Source organism: Asterias rubens, chromosome 11 (assembly GCF_902459465.1).
Source record: "Asterias rubens chromosome 11, eAstRub1.3, whole genome shotgun sequence".
Classification (NCBI taxonomy): domain Eukaryota; kingdom Metazoa; phylum Echinodermata; class Asteroidea; order Forcipulatida; family Asteriidae; genus Asterias; species Asterias rubens.
Genome location: NC_047072.1, coordinates 10,193,722 through 10,209,333, shown reverse-complemented (window position 1 = coordinate 10,209,333; position 15,612 = coordinate 10,193,722). Strand labels below are relative to the sequence as shown.

General features: G+C 38.7%; 1 protein-coding gene across 1 annotated transcript; it reads left to right on the top strand.

Annotated features, from left to right (window-relative positions):
• The first annotated feature begins 538 nt into the window (after positions 1–538).
• LOC117296538 (T-complex protein 1 subunit theta-like) lies at positions 539–14,691 on the top strand. The gene is made up of 12 exons (XM_033779507.1): positions 539–724; positions 3,459–3,629; positions 4,232–4,363; positions 4,961–5,159; positions 6,218–6,279; positions 6,977–7,114; positions 7,666–7,737; positions 9,010–9,271; positions 10,242–10,357; positions 10,649–10,885; positions 11,646–11,765; positions 13,439–14,691. Exons 1-12 carry the CDS (start codon positions 665–667, stop codon positions 13,508–13,510), a joined length of 1,641 nt encoding a protein of 546 aa, XP_033635398.1. The 5' UTR covers positions 539–664; the 3' UTR covers positions 13,511–14,691.
• The last annotated feature ends 921 nt before the right edge of the window (positions 14,692–15,612 follow it).

Sequence of the window (15,612 nt, the reverse complement as noted above, 5' to 3'; positions counted from 1 at the left end):
TTTTTGTAATAATGATTATGGGAACTTCAGTTGTCGGCAATTGGCAGAAGTGACACATTTTTAACTGGTGAAGCAGTACAGTGACATCACTTCTTTCAGGATCATTGGCCTGAAACTGTTGTTTAGAAAATCTTGAAGTCTGTGGGAAACTTTTGAAGGGCACCAAGATCAGGGGCATCAGGGAATCATCGGGGACGACAGAATCTCCTACAACCGGCCATAGCCTTCATGGTCTATTTCAAAGCCTGTCGATTATACAAAGTTACTTAACTTTAGCTTTCCAAAAGTAACATTTTGTTATTCTTCATAATAATATCGGGTTTATTAAAAATATAAGTTACACACAAAATAGTTATGATGACTTTCTTTTACATCATTTTAATAAAACCCATTTTTTCATTTTACTGATAGATATTGATGGAAATAAAAAAGTCTTGCACCCGAAAAGATAATCTTAAAACTAGTACACGCCCTCTTGTGATTCGATCGTAAATGGGCAGAATTCCCAAATCGGCTAAAAAACCACATGGTACCCGCGTCGCCGATTTTCAATGCATGGTCATTCCGTATGCACTTTTCAGGCGTTAGTAACCATTGTTTCTAGAAATTTCCACGTGAAATTGTGCTACATTTTCAATATTCTGTCAACCTAAAGAGGTGAAAAATGGCTCTACGAGTTCCACAAGCTCCCGGCATCGGGCAGATGCTGAAAGATGGTGCCAAGGTAAGAAAATATTAACTGTTTTCCAATGCTAAAATTGTAGACAATAATCGTGTGGCTGTGTGTAGTATTTTCCGTGTCAATGTCACGGCATGGGAAAATTCGAAGATATTGCATAGGGAAATTACATTGACCAGTTACGGTATGATTTTGGGAGTGGGTCAATATCGGTCCTACTACTTGCCGTCAACTCGCCGACTTGCCGTCAACTCGCCGTCAACTCATTTTCGTGCCGTCAACTCATTAAATTTACATGAAAAATCTATAAAAAAGGGGGCACGGAAGTGTAAGTCTGGGCTAAACTACATATTTCTCATGGTTTTCGGTACAAATTCATTCACAAAAACGACTTTGTGTTGATAAAAAAAAAGTACCAATCATTGACATCTTGGGCCAAGACTAAATCATTGTGAAAAAGCAAGATGGCGGCCGACAGTTTTTTGGCTTCGAGAATTTTTTTCACGAGAAAAAAAAATCAATTTTTATTCCGAAATATGACCTAAAACTTACGCGATTGCTCTTTGAGCTGATACTTTACAGTTCTATGCTTCTTTTGTGGATTTTAAATGTATATTGGAGGAGTTGACGGCGAGTTGACGGCGCAAGTGAGTTGACGGCGAGTTGACGGCAAGTAGTAGGACCCGTCAATATCGTTACACTCGGCATGCTCCGAATTCCGTACCCTGTTGTTAAAAACAAACACCTCTAATCTGGCTGTTCTTAAAGAACATTTCTTATTTTTTAAATAAATATTATTTTGATTATAAATAAGGTGCAGATCTGGTGATCTGATGAGATTGAGAAGTGAAGTGATCCTGCTACCTTGTTTGTTAAATTTTACTTAATTTTGTAATGGTAATTCACTGATGTTTGAACCCTATTTTGTTATTTAAAGTTTACCAAAAAAGACAGTGGTAGTGGATGTTTTATACAGGTGATAATTGATTTGTTACTATAAATTTTTAATTTTATTTTTACCAATCCACTTTCTCCATGGACCATGTTCGCTGTCCTACAAAATCTACAATGTCATTTGATATTAATTACATTTACAATGTGTTTGTCAGCATTGTCAATGTTAGTTGCGATAATCGTAACCCTCCATCCTCCTGACGGTCGGAGACCGGAGGGTTACGACACAAGACTGATATTATCGGTGTAACTAGCAGTTTTGACCAGTTTTTGCGAGACTCGTGATCAGATTCGTCCTTTTTTCCCACTTTCCAAAAGCATGACAGACATTCTAAACACATGGAGTTGATCTTTATTGTATGACAACGTCATCTGGAACCCTTAAAACAACATCATGAAAATATTTGGCAGAAAAAACGACAAAAACTTACCAAAAGACTGACCGAATATATCCATGATCCATAGCGAGGTCAACTAGTGATTTTGAACGTCGCACTTGCTTGGCAACAACCAATCAGCGTGACCCAACCATGTGGGGGTATGGAGCAGCACACGGTACTTGCGCAGCATGCAGGCATGTACATGTACATGTACATGTACTGCATGAACATCGTGCGTGCACAAACTATACAGCTCGTAAGTACCGTGTGCTGCTCCATACCCCCACATGGTTGGGTCACGCTGATTGGTTGTTGCCAAGCAAGTGCGACGTTCAAAATCACTAGTTGACCCCGCTATGGATTATGGATATATTCGGTCAGTCTTTTGGTAAGTTTTTTGTCGTTTTTTCTGCCAAATATTTTCATGATGTTGTTTTAAGGGTTCCAGATGACGTTGTCATACAATAAAGATCAACTCCATGTGTTTAGAATGTCTGTCATGATTTTGGAAAGTGGAAAAAAAGGACGAATCTGATCACGAGTCTCGCAAAAACTGGTCAAAACTGCTAGTTACACCGATAATATCAGTCTTGTGTCGTAACCCTCCGGTCTCCGACCGTCGGGAGGATGGAGGGTTACGATTATCGCAACTATGTCAATGTCAGTATGTACAGACAATAATGTATAGCACCAACATTTTGCAGTCCTGTATTAATTAGTGTATTATTGTGTTCTGCCCACCGGTGGAATTTTTGATCAGCTTTGTTCTTGATGAACTTTTATCAATGCTATTTTAGTATTTGTTGTAAAAACGGAAAATAAAATGCCTTCCTAGACCAAGTGTGAATTTTTGTTCAGATCTTTCAGCTTGCTCAACTAAAACCATAATTTGTCTGTTCCCAAACCATAAAAGTCACCCTTTTTTCCGGTTTTCGGGTGCATACTGCATTCTAGTTTTTTACATCCAAAAATTGTCATGATTGTTCATCTTCATAGCATTAGCAACATTCTAATAATTCAAATTCACAGAGCAATATTTTCAGGCGAATCGCATAAATCCGTTGTACATTGTCTCACTGAGGCAAAAACTTATTTTTGTTTAAAAAAACTACAGGTCCTCATTAGCAGGTAATATTTGTTTGTAGGGAACCTTTCTTCTATAATTTCTTTAAAATGTGTGTACACATGTGTTTTGTATCAGTTAAAAAGTAGCCACTTAAAATTAGGGTTAGGCTTATATTTCAAATTGGTTATTGTTCATACTTGTGTGTTATCGTTAAATGTTTTTAGCACCATGAGCACTTTGATGGGTTTGTGTGCTTTACAAGTTTTCATTATTATTATTTTGTTGGGAAGTTTCCTTGAAAAATTACAACATTTTTACACACTGTGTATACAAAAATAGCTTGTACAAATTTAACATCTTATTGTGTTTACTTGTCCAGCATTATGGCGGTCTTGAGGAGGCAGTTTACCGTAATATCACAGCATGCAAGGAACTTGCCCAGACGACACGGTCTGCATATGGTCCATTCGGAATGAACAAGATGGTCATCAATCACATTGAGAAACTCTTTGTCACCAACGATGCTGCAACCATCATCAAAGAGCTAGAGGTAAAACAAGATGAACAAAATCTATGAGCAAACTGTTTTTTTTTTTAGATAATGTTACTCAAGCTCTTTTCACATTGCAAGCCTGTATGCTACGTTTTTGAAAGGGCAAGGGCACAAGGCATTTTGTCCTTGGTAAAGGGCACCCTATGAGGAAATTGTAAGTTTCTACTGGAGCACATCAAGGGCATGGAGGCAATGACCAGGGGGGCATAGAGATTACCTTTGTTGCCTCTTCTGTGAGGTATCAGGGCCCAATTTCATAGAGCTGCTTAGCACAAAAATTTGCTTAGCATGACATTTCTTCCAGTGGTTAAGACAGGATTACCAACCAAATTTCCATTTGTTGCATATTTCTTGTTACAGGTATTCAGCTGTTTGCTTAAATCCTGAAAATCACGTGGAAATTTGGTTGGTAATCCTGTTTTTATCAAGGCAAAAAATTTCATGCTAAGCAAATTTTTGTACTTAGCAGCTTTATGAAATTGGATCCTGGCCTGAGTTTTGGTAGAGCTTGAAGTTGGGATGATTTTCTTGATTGATTTTTGCACGTCTTTCTTTTTGATGTTGAGACATTTGTTTTCTGAAATTCCATCCACCTGTAGGTCCAGCATCCAGCTGCCAAGATGTTGGTCTTGGCATCCCAGCAGATGGAGCAGGAAATTGGAGACGGAACCAACTTTGTCTTGGTGTTCGCTGGGGCACTCCTTGAGTATGCAGAGGACCTTCTAAGAATGGTAAGGAAAAGAGAATTCAGTCCTAGATAAGTCGCGTTATTGGAAGGGCTTTTAGCCATGAATGTGTTTGGTTTGGTACGATGGAGCAAGAAAACAAGATACCAATAAAATGAAAAGTGTTGTGTAACAAGCCTAACAAATACTAGGACATAGACCTGGAGAAAACTTGCCGAAAAAAAGGGTTCTATTTAGTGCTGAAGCTGTCAAAAGTAACATCGACAATCCACTAAACAAATATTTCATCAGACTTAGGAGTGGTACATGTAGGAGGTGGCAGTCACTTCCATATACTTTACCTTGTATGCAATACAAGTACCTCAACTCCTTCATACCACACTCTGTCAGTCTCAGTGATCAGCCCAATTGCATACTTACTGAGTGAGATATTGTTTACTTGTTATATTCAACATGTATTTTTGTTTGTGTGTAATTATTTTATGTATTGCATAATGCAAGGAAATTTTCCTCCATGTAGGACCAATAAACTTCTTTATTTGAGTCCAATAATCTTCAAATGTGAACTGAATTAATTGATTCAATTGAATACAAGAACCTTGCTTCAGCATCTGATTGCTATTGTATTCTGTTCAATCACAGGGCCTGTCCCCTACAGAAGTCATCGAAGGCTATGAACTCGCCTGCAAGAAAACCCTTGAGATACTCCCGGATCTATCGTGTGGAGCTCTGAAAGATCTCAAAGATGAAGCTGAGGTAACGAGGGCAATCAAGACATCTGTAATGAGCAAACAGTACGGCAATGAAGACTTCTTTGCTGGGCTCATCGCTAAGGCATGCAGTAAGTAGACCAATTTCAATTCTGCTTAGCAAATTTGTAGGTTAAGTATAACATGGGTAGGGCACCAGTCACAACAATGTAAACTTTATGGACTTTTGGCTGGAAACCAGTTTCTGCTAAGCAATATTTTTCCGTGCTTAGCAAGTTTTTGTGCTTACAGGCTCCACGAAATTGAGCTCAGGTTATGCCTGTGGCCTTTCAAGCCTCATAATAACCAACGACACCCACAGCAATTGCCATGGTGCCCTGTAGTTTTGCTGTGGTGCCTTCTGCAAAGATCAGGCCTGATACTTCACGGAGACAACAAAGGCGATTGCCTCAATGCCCCCTGGTCATTGCCTTGGTGTCATTAAAATGCTCCAGTAGAAATTTACAATTTCCCCATAGGGTGCCCTTTACCAAGGAGAAAATGCCTTGGTGCCCTTGCCCTTTCAAAAACGAAGTATTCAGGCCTGAAAGATCAATGGCAAATTTACATTGTCCTCATAGAATTGCCCCTTACCGGAGGAAAATTGCTGTCCCCCTTCAAGAATGAAATTCAAGGCCTGGCCCTTTTACTGTCAAAAGCACCACAGATTTAGCCCATGGTTAACAGCTGGAAAACAACGTGAGGGGTAGGGTGCTGCACTCTTTGTGATCGCGGCTTTGTTTTCGGCTGCAGCCTTGCTACCATGGGCAGCGGGCCGTATCGATACCTGTTGTCCCTAACCCCTGGTAGCGATGTGTGTACTGAGAAACATTGACGATTGGCTTCCGAAAGCACAGAATCGGCGCTTACGGAAGCAGGGAATTCTGTGCTTACGGCAAGCGTATTTCACGGGTTAGCGAAATTTTGGCTCATGCGCGTGCTACTCCATGTTATTAGACATTCTACGCTTACAAGGCTAGCGCAGAAATTCGGCGCTTGCATGTAAGCGGGGCATCGTGATCGTACGCGCAGAATTCGGCAGTAAGCAGAACCATGAAATTGGGCCCTGCTGTCTGTTAACAAACATAGTATGCAGAAAGGCTATTATGCATATATCAAATGTTAATTTGAAGTTCTGTTTAATTTTCAGTTGCTGTACAAACCAGGTCGAACACTTTCAATGTAGACAACGTGCGAACTACTAAGATTGTCGTAAGTATAAACTTGAGAAGGATTTGAAATCACGTGAGGTTTGCGGAGACACCTCGTAATTAATGAATTGTGGTGGTTCTGAGAAGAACCAGTAGTTTAAGAACTCAACGTTTTGGTCAGTGTGCTCTGATAGTTTCTGTCTCCATTCAGAGCACACTTATCGAAATGTACAGTTTTTTAACCACTTTTTATTCAAGGAACAACCTCAGCTTGTTTCTCTGTAAACCTCACTGGAAAGTACGAACTTAAAGATGGAGTGAACCTCAGACTGTGTTTAAGATGATATGTTTTTGTGCGTTATTGAAAAAATGTGCATATTCTTTTTGATAAAACCAGACAGATTTCTTTTGCTTAAAAACAATTACAAATATTCACAGAGATTTTCCGATAAAAATATGAACACTACCTTGACCATTCCCAACACATAAAAACATAAAAATCAACTTCTTGTATAGACCTATTGCAGATGACATCACACTCATAAAGGAGGCAGATCATTGGACAATAGCTGTTCTCTGTGCGTAAAAACGTGCGCGTGACCTCGGCGTACCTGTTGCGTTTCGCGTTATGCAAGGGGAGCTATTGATTTCTTACACAATACAGAACGCGCCTCTAAACAATGCGCGTAATTTTGCCCTACAGGAGCCAGTAGAAGATTATGAAAAAAATGAAAGCAATGTTTGATGTTTTTTTATAGGGGTCTGGAGTACTAAGCTCAAGTGCTGTTCAAGGCATGGTCTTCAAGAAAATTGTAGAGGGAACATTGAAGAAAGTTGATAACGCCAAGGTGGCTGTTTTCTCCTGTCCTATCGAGGCATCGCATACCGAAACAAAAGTAAGTAACTTGATGTAATTTTGTGTGCCTTTTGTTCTGGAATAGGAGTTCTGGAATAGGAGCATTTCTAAGCTTACAACATTGGTATCGAAATTAGGGATTTGTAAGTAAGATTTGGAACTTTGCATGTTGGGAATACAATGTACTCGGGGTTCCCCCCCATAACTTTTTTAGCAGGACCAGTTAGCCGGCAGTTTGTGTGTGTATGTGTATACTTTGTCCGAGTGATAAATAATGTCAACTCCAAACTTGGTTTGTGAATTGGCCTCAGAATGCCCCAGAAGGCTTTTGCTTTTGCACCCCAAGTCAAAATGGAAAAGTCATAATGGTTAAAACATCAGAGAACATCTTGAGAACTTCAGAAGCTCTTGTTTTTGGACCCCCACTCTGACCAAATATTAAGGTGTTTTTGGCTAAAACATAAGAAATGTCAGATTGAAACAACGTTGCATATTATCTTTCAATGTGTGGATTGGTCTTTGGATTCCCATTGTTTCTCGCACCAGAATTTCTTCATTTTTGATGTTTTTGTTTTCATTGTTTTACCTTAGGGTACAGTGTTGATCAAATCTGCAACTGAACTTCTGAATTACAGCAAAGGAGAGGAGAATTCTCTAGAACTGGTGAGACTTTTTGATAAAATAGTTCATACTTAAAACTCTTACTCCCTATGCCCACTTGCCCACAGGTAAAAACTCAATCCTCTTATCCAAAGGTACTCCACACAAACATGTTTGAGTTCGGATGAGATTGGAATCTTGGCCCTACAAGCCCTCATTCTTTCTGAATTCTTTATTTTGACAAAGAAGATTTAGAAAGGAATATAAGCCATGGGGCATTTCAGTACAAGCTAATGAGTCGCTTGCATCCAACATGCCAATTTCAGTACAAGCCACTGTCATCTTTAAAGCCATTGGACACTTTCGGTAAACAGGATTGTCCAAAGGCCCACACTTCGTGTATCACAACTTCTATATAAAACAACAAACCTGTGAAAATTTAGGCTCAATCGGTCATCGGAGTCGGGAGAAAATAACAGGAAAACCCACCCTTGTTTCCGCACGCTTTGCCGTGTTATGACATGTATTTAAAATAAATCCGTAATTCTCGCTATCGAGAATTGATAATTGTTAAAATTAATGTTTTCTCAAAAAGCAAAGCATTTTATGGACCAATATTTCAAGAGAAGTCTTTCACCATTACCTTCTGTAAACCCTGTAAGTTATTTGTTAATCTGTGAACTTTTATTTTTTTTCTGTTCCGAAAGTGTATAATGACTTTAAGGATTAATATTGTCACATGTTTGTAAAACATAAAACAACAACTGATCGAAGTAATTAAAGGCAGTGGACACTATTGGTAATTGTCAAAGACTAGCCTTCACAGTTGGTGTATCTCAACATATGCATGAAATAACAAACCTGTGAATATTTGACATCGAAGTTGCAAGATAATGATGAAAGAAAAAAACACCCTTGTCACATGAAGTTGTGTGTGTTTAGATGGTTGATTTCGAGACCTCAAGTTATAAATCTGAGGTCTTGAAATCAAAATCGTGGAAAATAACTTCTTTCGTGAAAACTATGGCACTTCAGAGGGAGCCGTTTCTCACAATGTTTTATACCATCAACCTCTCCCCATTACTGGTCACCAAGAAAGGTTTTATGCTAATAATTATTTTGAGAAATTACCAATAGTGTCCACTGCCTTTAAGTTAATTGTCATTATTTTCAATTCAATTCAATTCAGTTTAATGGTTCTTACTATAGAGGAAAATTTCTTTGCATACATGCAATACATAATATGAACTACACACAATCATAAAAATACTACTGAAAATAAATTGGATCAATTAAACAATATGCCACATAATAAAACCACCATCATGTCCACAGCAAATCAAAGGCATTGCCGATGCCGGCATCACCGTCGTCATCTGCGGCGGAAAGGTTGGCGACATGGCCCTACACTTCCTGAACAAGTACAAGATCATGGCTGTGCGCCTCAACTCCAAATGGGATCTACGTCGCGTTGGAAAGGTCATCGGAGCAACGGCACTCCCTCGCCTGACCCCACCCACCTCCCAGGAGACCGGGCACTGTGATCACGTCTTCATCTCCGAGATTGGAGATACACCCTGTGTTATCTTCAAACAAGGTGAGGGCTTGATGTAGAAGTGGAAGTCGTCGACTCTTGTGAATTTCTACAATTCTAGGCCCAATTTCATATAAAGCCTGTAAGCACCAACAAAACCTGCTAAGCACAGAATAGTACTGCTTAGCATAAACAGGTTACCAACCAGCCTAAATAACATTAAGTTTGCACTGTTCTGGCTTGTGCCTGACCCAATTTTTGTTAGCAAAGAGATTTGTTAAGCAGTGTTTTCTGTAAGACCTCACTGCCCCCTGATCATTGTATCAATATTATGATGTATTTGGCCAAGATTTCAACTAAAATGCATTAATAAAATAAAGTGATATTTGTTACTCTGTTACTGATGATGTAATAGAGCAGTAATGGAATGGTTTTGAACTGCGTGACTCATGTTGATTTCATTCTGTGTCGGCCAGGATTTGTTGTTGAAGATTTATCGAGCATTGGTTAAAGGCAGTGGACACTATTGGTAATTGTCAAAGACCAGTCTTCTCACTTGGTGTATCTCAACATTTGTATAAAATAACAAACCTGTGAAAATTTGAGCTCAATTGGTCGCCGAAGTTGCGAAATAATGAAAGAAAAAACACCCTTGTCACACGAATTTGTGTGCTTTCCGATGCTTGATTCTGAGGTCTCAAAATCAAATTTGTGGAAAATTACTTCTTTCTCGAAAACTACGTTACTTCAGAGGGAGTCTTTTCTCACAATCTTTTATACCATCAACCTCTCCCCATTACTCATTACCAAGTAATTTTTTATGCAAATAATTATTTTGAGTAATTACCAATAGTGTCCACTGCCTTTAAGAGTGTTTTGACACTCTCAGTCACTATCTTGTACGACAACACAACAGCAGAGGACCTGAGACGCCTCAATCATTTTAAGTGCCAGGGGAAAAACCAAGTTGTTTAGATTAGTCAATAAAAAAACCAAAATCATAATTAAATATCTTTTGGTTTTATTTTTGCAGACAATGACGCTAGCTGCATCTCCACCATTGTCATCAGAGGCTCCACTGACAACCTCATGGATGATATTGAACGTGCAGTTGATGATGGAGTCAACACATTCAAGGCACTCACAAAGGTAACGACATCAACCACATGTCCTTATGTTTTGCTTTAAGTCACCTACACTTATTCTCTTTTTTGCCCATATCCACAAGCGCCTTCTTAAAAGTATACTTCTGTACAAATGCATCTTAGGAAACCATGAACAGTTAAAAAAAAAATCAAGCTGCCGAGATCGATGCCATGCTGTAGTTTACAAGTTACTATGCCTGGTTTTATAGCTTGTGCACCACATTGCTTCAAAATCACCTTGATTGTGCCCATCGTTGAACAAAGTACATTATTTCAACGTTTGATTTCTCTTCAGGATGGACGGTTTGTCCCCGGTGGCGGCGCCACAGAGATCGAGCTTGCCAAGAGGTTAGCTTCTTACGGCGAGACCATCCCAGGGCTCTCCCAATACGCCATCAAGCAGTACTCCCAGGCCTTTGAGGCCATCCCCAGGGCGCTGGCGGAGAATGTTGGCGTCAAGGCCACCGAGGTTCTCTCTAAGCTCTACGCAGCTCACCAAGAAGGCCAACAGAATACTGGGTTTGACATTGAGGTATGGCTACTTCTTATTCTTATTGTTGGGTTTTATGTGGCCTGCAAAGTTTTGAGATGCAGGTGTGTTACAACTCTAGATGTCTAGGATCGATTATTGTAATGCTCTGCTTGCAGGTCTTCCTCAATCTATGATTTGCACCTTTACAACGTGTTAAAAATTGTGCAGCTAGAATTCTTACAGGTACTAAAAAAATAATTAAAACAAATTGAATACATCACCCCTGTTCCCATGAAATTGCACTGGCTTTTCGTAAAGTATCATATTATTTATAAATTTTTTTTTTATTATTATTATTAAATTCAGTGAAATAAGGGGTTTGTGTCAAGCATTGGCACTTAAAGACAGTGGACACTATTGGTAATTGTCAAAGACTAGCCTTCACAGTTGGTGTATCTCAACATATGCATAAAATAACAAACCTGTGAATATTTGAGCTCAATCGGTCATCGAAGTTGAGAGATAATAATGAAAGAAAAATAATCCTTGTCACACAAAGTTGTGTGCGTTTAGATGGTTGATTTCGAGACCTCAAGTTCTAAATCTGAGGTCTCGAAATCAAATTCGTGGAAAATTACTTCTTTCTCGAAAACTATGGCACTTCAGAGGGAGCCATTTCTCACAATGTTTTATACCATCAACCTCTCCCCATTACTCGTCACCAAGAAAGGTTTTATGCCAATAATTATTTTGAGTAATTACCAATAGTGTCCACTGCATTTAACTCTTTAAATATACTTTTTGTTTTGTGATATTACAGGCTGAAGGTGCTGGAGTGAAGGACATGCTGGAGGCTGGAGTAATAGACGCCTATCTGACAAAATACTGGGGAATCAAACTAGCAACCAATGCTGCCGTCACTGTGCTTAGAGTAGATCAGGTAAAATCACTACTGTATTTAACTAGCACTAATGTCAATATGCTTAGAGTAGATCAGATAAAATCACTGCTGTATTTAACTAGCTACCAACGCTGCCGTCACTGTGCTTAGAGTAGATCAGGTAAAATCACTACTGTATTTAACTAGCACTAATGTCAATATGCTTAGAGTAGATCAGATAAAATCACTGCTGTATTTAACTAGCTACCAACGCTGCCGTCACTGTGCTTAGAGTAGATCAGGTAAAATCACTACTGTATTTAACTAGCACTAATGTCAATATGCTTAGAGTAGATCAGATAAAATCACTGCTGTATTTAACTAGCTACCAACGCTGCCGTCACTGTGCTTAGAGTAGATCAGGTAAAATCACTACTGTATTTAACTAGCACTAATGTCAATATGCTTAGAGTAGATCAGATAAAATCACTGCTGTATTTAACTAGCTACCAACGCTGCCGTCACTGTGCTTAGAGTAGATCAGGTAAAATCACTACTGTATTTAACTAGCACTAATGTCAATATGCTTAGAGTAGATCAGATAAAATCACTGCTGTATTTAACTAGCTACCAACGCTGCCGTCACTGTGCTTAGAGTAGATCAGGTAAAATCACTACTGTATTTAACTAGCACTAATGTCAATATGCTTAGAGTAGATCAGATAAAATCACTGCTGTATTTAACTAGCTACCAACGCTGCCGTCACTGTGCTTAGAGTAGATCAGGTAAAATCACTACTGTATTTAACTAGCACTAATGTCAATATGCTTAGAGTAGATCAGATAAAATCACTGCTGTATTTAACTAGCTACCAACGCTGCCGTCACTGTGCTTAGAGTAGATCAGGTAAAATCACTACTGTATTTAACTAGCACTAATGTCAATATGCTTAGAGTAGATCAGATAAAATCACTGCTGTATTTAACTAGCTACCAACGCTGCCGTCACTGTGCTTAGAGTAGATCAGGTAAAATCACTACTGTATTTAACTAGCACTAATGTCAATATGCTTAGAGTAGATCAGATAAAATCACTGCTGTATTTAACTAGCTACCAACGCTGCCGTCACTGTGCTTAGAGTAGATCAGGTAAAATCACTACTGTATTTAACTAGCACTAATGTCAATATGCTTAGAGTAGATCAGATAAAATCACTGCTGTAATTAACTAGCTACCAACGCTGCCATCACTGTGCTTAGAGTAGATCAGGTAAAAGAAGAGACTATTTGCATATTTTATGTTTAATTTTTTCGAGGAATGGCTACATAAATTATAACATTAAATATGTATGTGGATGTATAAACTCCTCACCAAAACTGTTGAAACTCTGGTTCTGACAGCATGCCTGATCCCCCATGAATAGCATAATCACTTTACTGCTGCAGTCCTTAGTCCAACAGAATTAAACGAAACATCAGTAGTTGGATTTTGATGAGTTTGTAATGGTTTCGATGAGGGGCCGTCCAAAATTTGTCATCATTTTGACGATAATGCAAAGAGTATGACATTGGGGGGAAGACTTTATAAAATATAATTAAAAAATATTGGAAACTGTGAGTGGTCCCTAAAACACATCTCTTATTTTCTTTAGTCTTAAATAATTACATTAAAGTTACATATTTTTGGTTTTATATTTCACTTCTGAATCCATCTCGCTTTCTGTCCTTTTCAGATCATCATGGCGAAACAGGCCGGTGGACCCAAGCCCCCCAAGCAAGGTGGAATGGATCAAGATGACGATTAGGGTGTTTATAGTAATCAATATTCATACCATAATAACAGTTGGGTCCGTGGTCTCACAACCTGTGGTACACGTCCCCAATCGCTGGTTCACAGTGAGCTGGAACAGCTAAGCTCGAATTCATATTAAAGCTGTGTACTTTTTTCGTTGGACAATGCCAGATGAAAGATTCGACGGCAAACATGTTTGCGCTTACTGTAACTCTGTATTGTTGCGTCATTATTTTGATTGCAATAGATTATCGCAAGTCGGCATGGCTTTCGCCCTCCTTATACTAGAGTAGCACTGTAAATTTTGAATCTGCTCAGGTATCCTCCGTAAGCGAATTCTGCCTTCTTCTTGATTTGTCCCAAACTGAAACATCAAGAAATGTATCCCATACCTACCTGGGAGTTAAGCATTTCTTGGTGGTTACTTTTATGACAAATTAATGTTTTCAAAAGCATTTTGTGGTTGTCTTGTTGATAAAAACAGGCCATTTCGTAATGTTGTGCTCAAAATTTGGGGTAAAAAAAAGAAAAAGAACAGTCCATGTTGTGCTTTCCTCTTTTCAAGCTGTCTAAAGCAATGTTCGTAGCTCACAGAGTGTGAGGCTGAACACACCCCCCTCCCCCCTGAATGTTTGTGGCCAGTACATGTAGGATATTGAATAATTTAATTGGGATAACCCCTCTTTTGCAAGAAACTCGATGTCAATTATAGGCTCATTGTTCAACCCCAAATTAATAATCACTTAAAAATCTTTGAAGGTCTGTGGCCATTTCTAAAGAAAACAAACACAAACATGATTTATCATTGTGTGGAAATGGCCAGTCCATGTTGGGTATAGGATCATGCCAAGGTGCGCGTCAGTTGTGGGTAGGAATGGCCAAAAGGCGAAGCCTCAGCAGGACCATTCCTAACCACGAATAAATGGCGCATACAATTGGGTCCATTTTTAAAAAAGAAGACAAAAAAGCGAAAAAAAACAACATGATTTATCACTATTTAATTATTCTAAACCACGCCTTGTGTCTTGTGATAATGCCTGTTACTGTTGCCTTAAAACAGTATTAGGGAAAATTGTGCAACAGTGTAATACTTTTGTAGAAATTCTTCTTGAAATGTTTTTTTTTTTGTATTATTTGAAACCAAAAGGTTTTGTGTGTGCAGTGAGTATGAATGTTTTTGTCCATAATTAATACTTTAAAAGAGAAAAAAATGAAGTAGAAAGGTAAAAACTTTAAACTTTAAACAGTTTACCAGAAAGGCAACTACTCATGACCAATTTTTATACCTGCTTTCAGCAATTAAAAAAAGGCAGGTTAAATTTACTGAGCTGTATTCTTAACTGCCTCCTTCAATAACCTCTTTGTGGAAGTGAAGGAGTTGGAAGGAATTGGGCCGCATCATCTTGCGTTGAAGTAAAGAATGAAAGCCTGGTTCATACTTCCTGCATTCGTAAATGCGTTACAAATTTTGATGTCACAGATTCGCAACAAATAATTCACAACAGTTGAGCAGGAAGTATGAACCAGGCTTACGGGTTGAGTTAGGGTTAGCATCCTTAGGAAACAAAAATATTATCCATATTAAGTCACTTTTAACAAGTTGACTGTCAAAACACATAAACCACAATACCAAGAAGGTCATCAATGTTTTTACCTTTCCCCTAAACATTGACAATAAAATGTTCATGGTCGCTGTCAATCCATTTATTGTGTTTTGTATGTGATTTCTTGTCTTGAGTGTCTGGCTTTAATAACACCAGCTTGGAAAGAGACTCTGTACTCGGGCCCCAACTTCACAGAGCTGCTTTAGCACAAAAAGTGGACAGCATCAAATAATTATGCTTACCAGAATACGCTTACCAGCCAAAATACCATGTAACGTGTACAATTTGTGACTGGTATCATGCTCATTTCTACTAAGCATAACATTTGAAGTAATATTTTGTGATAAAGCTGCTCTGTGAAATTGGGCCCAAGCTAACTGTAAGCAAATAATTGGTGCTTACAGAAGCAGGGATTTCCGTGCTTACAATGTATGTCAAGTGTATTTCACTAGTGTGCACTCCATTAGTCTTGGCCGAGCAAATTAGCGGACTCAAATCTTCGTTGCCGAGT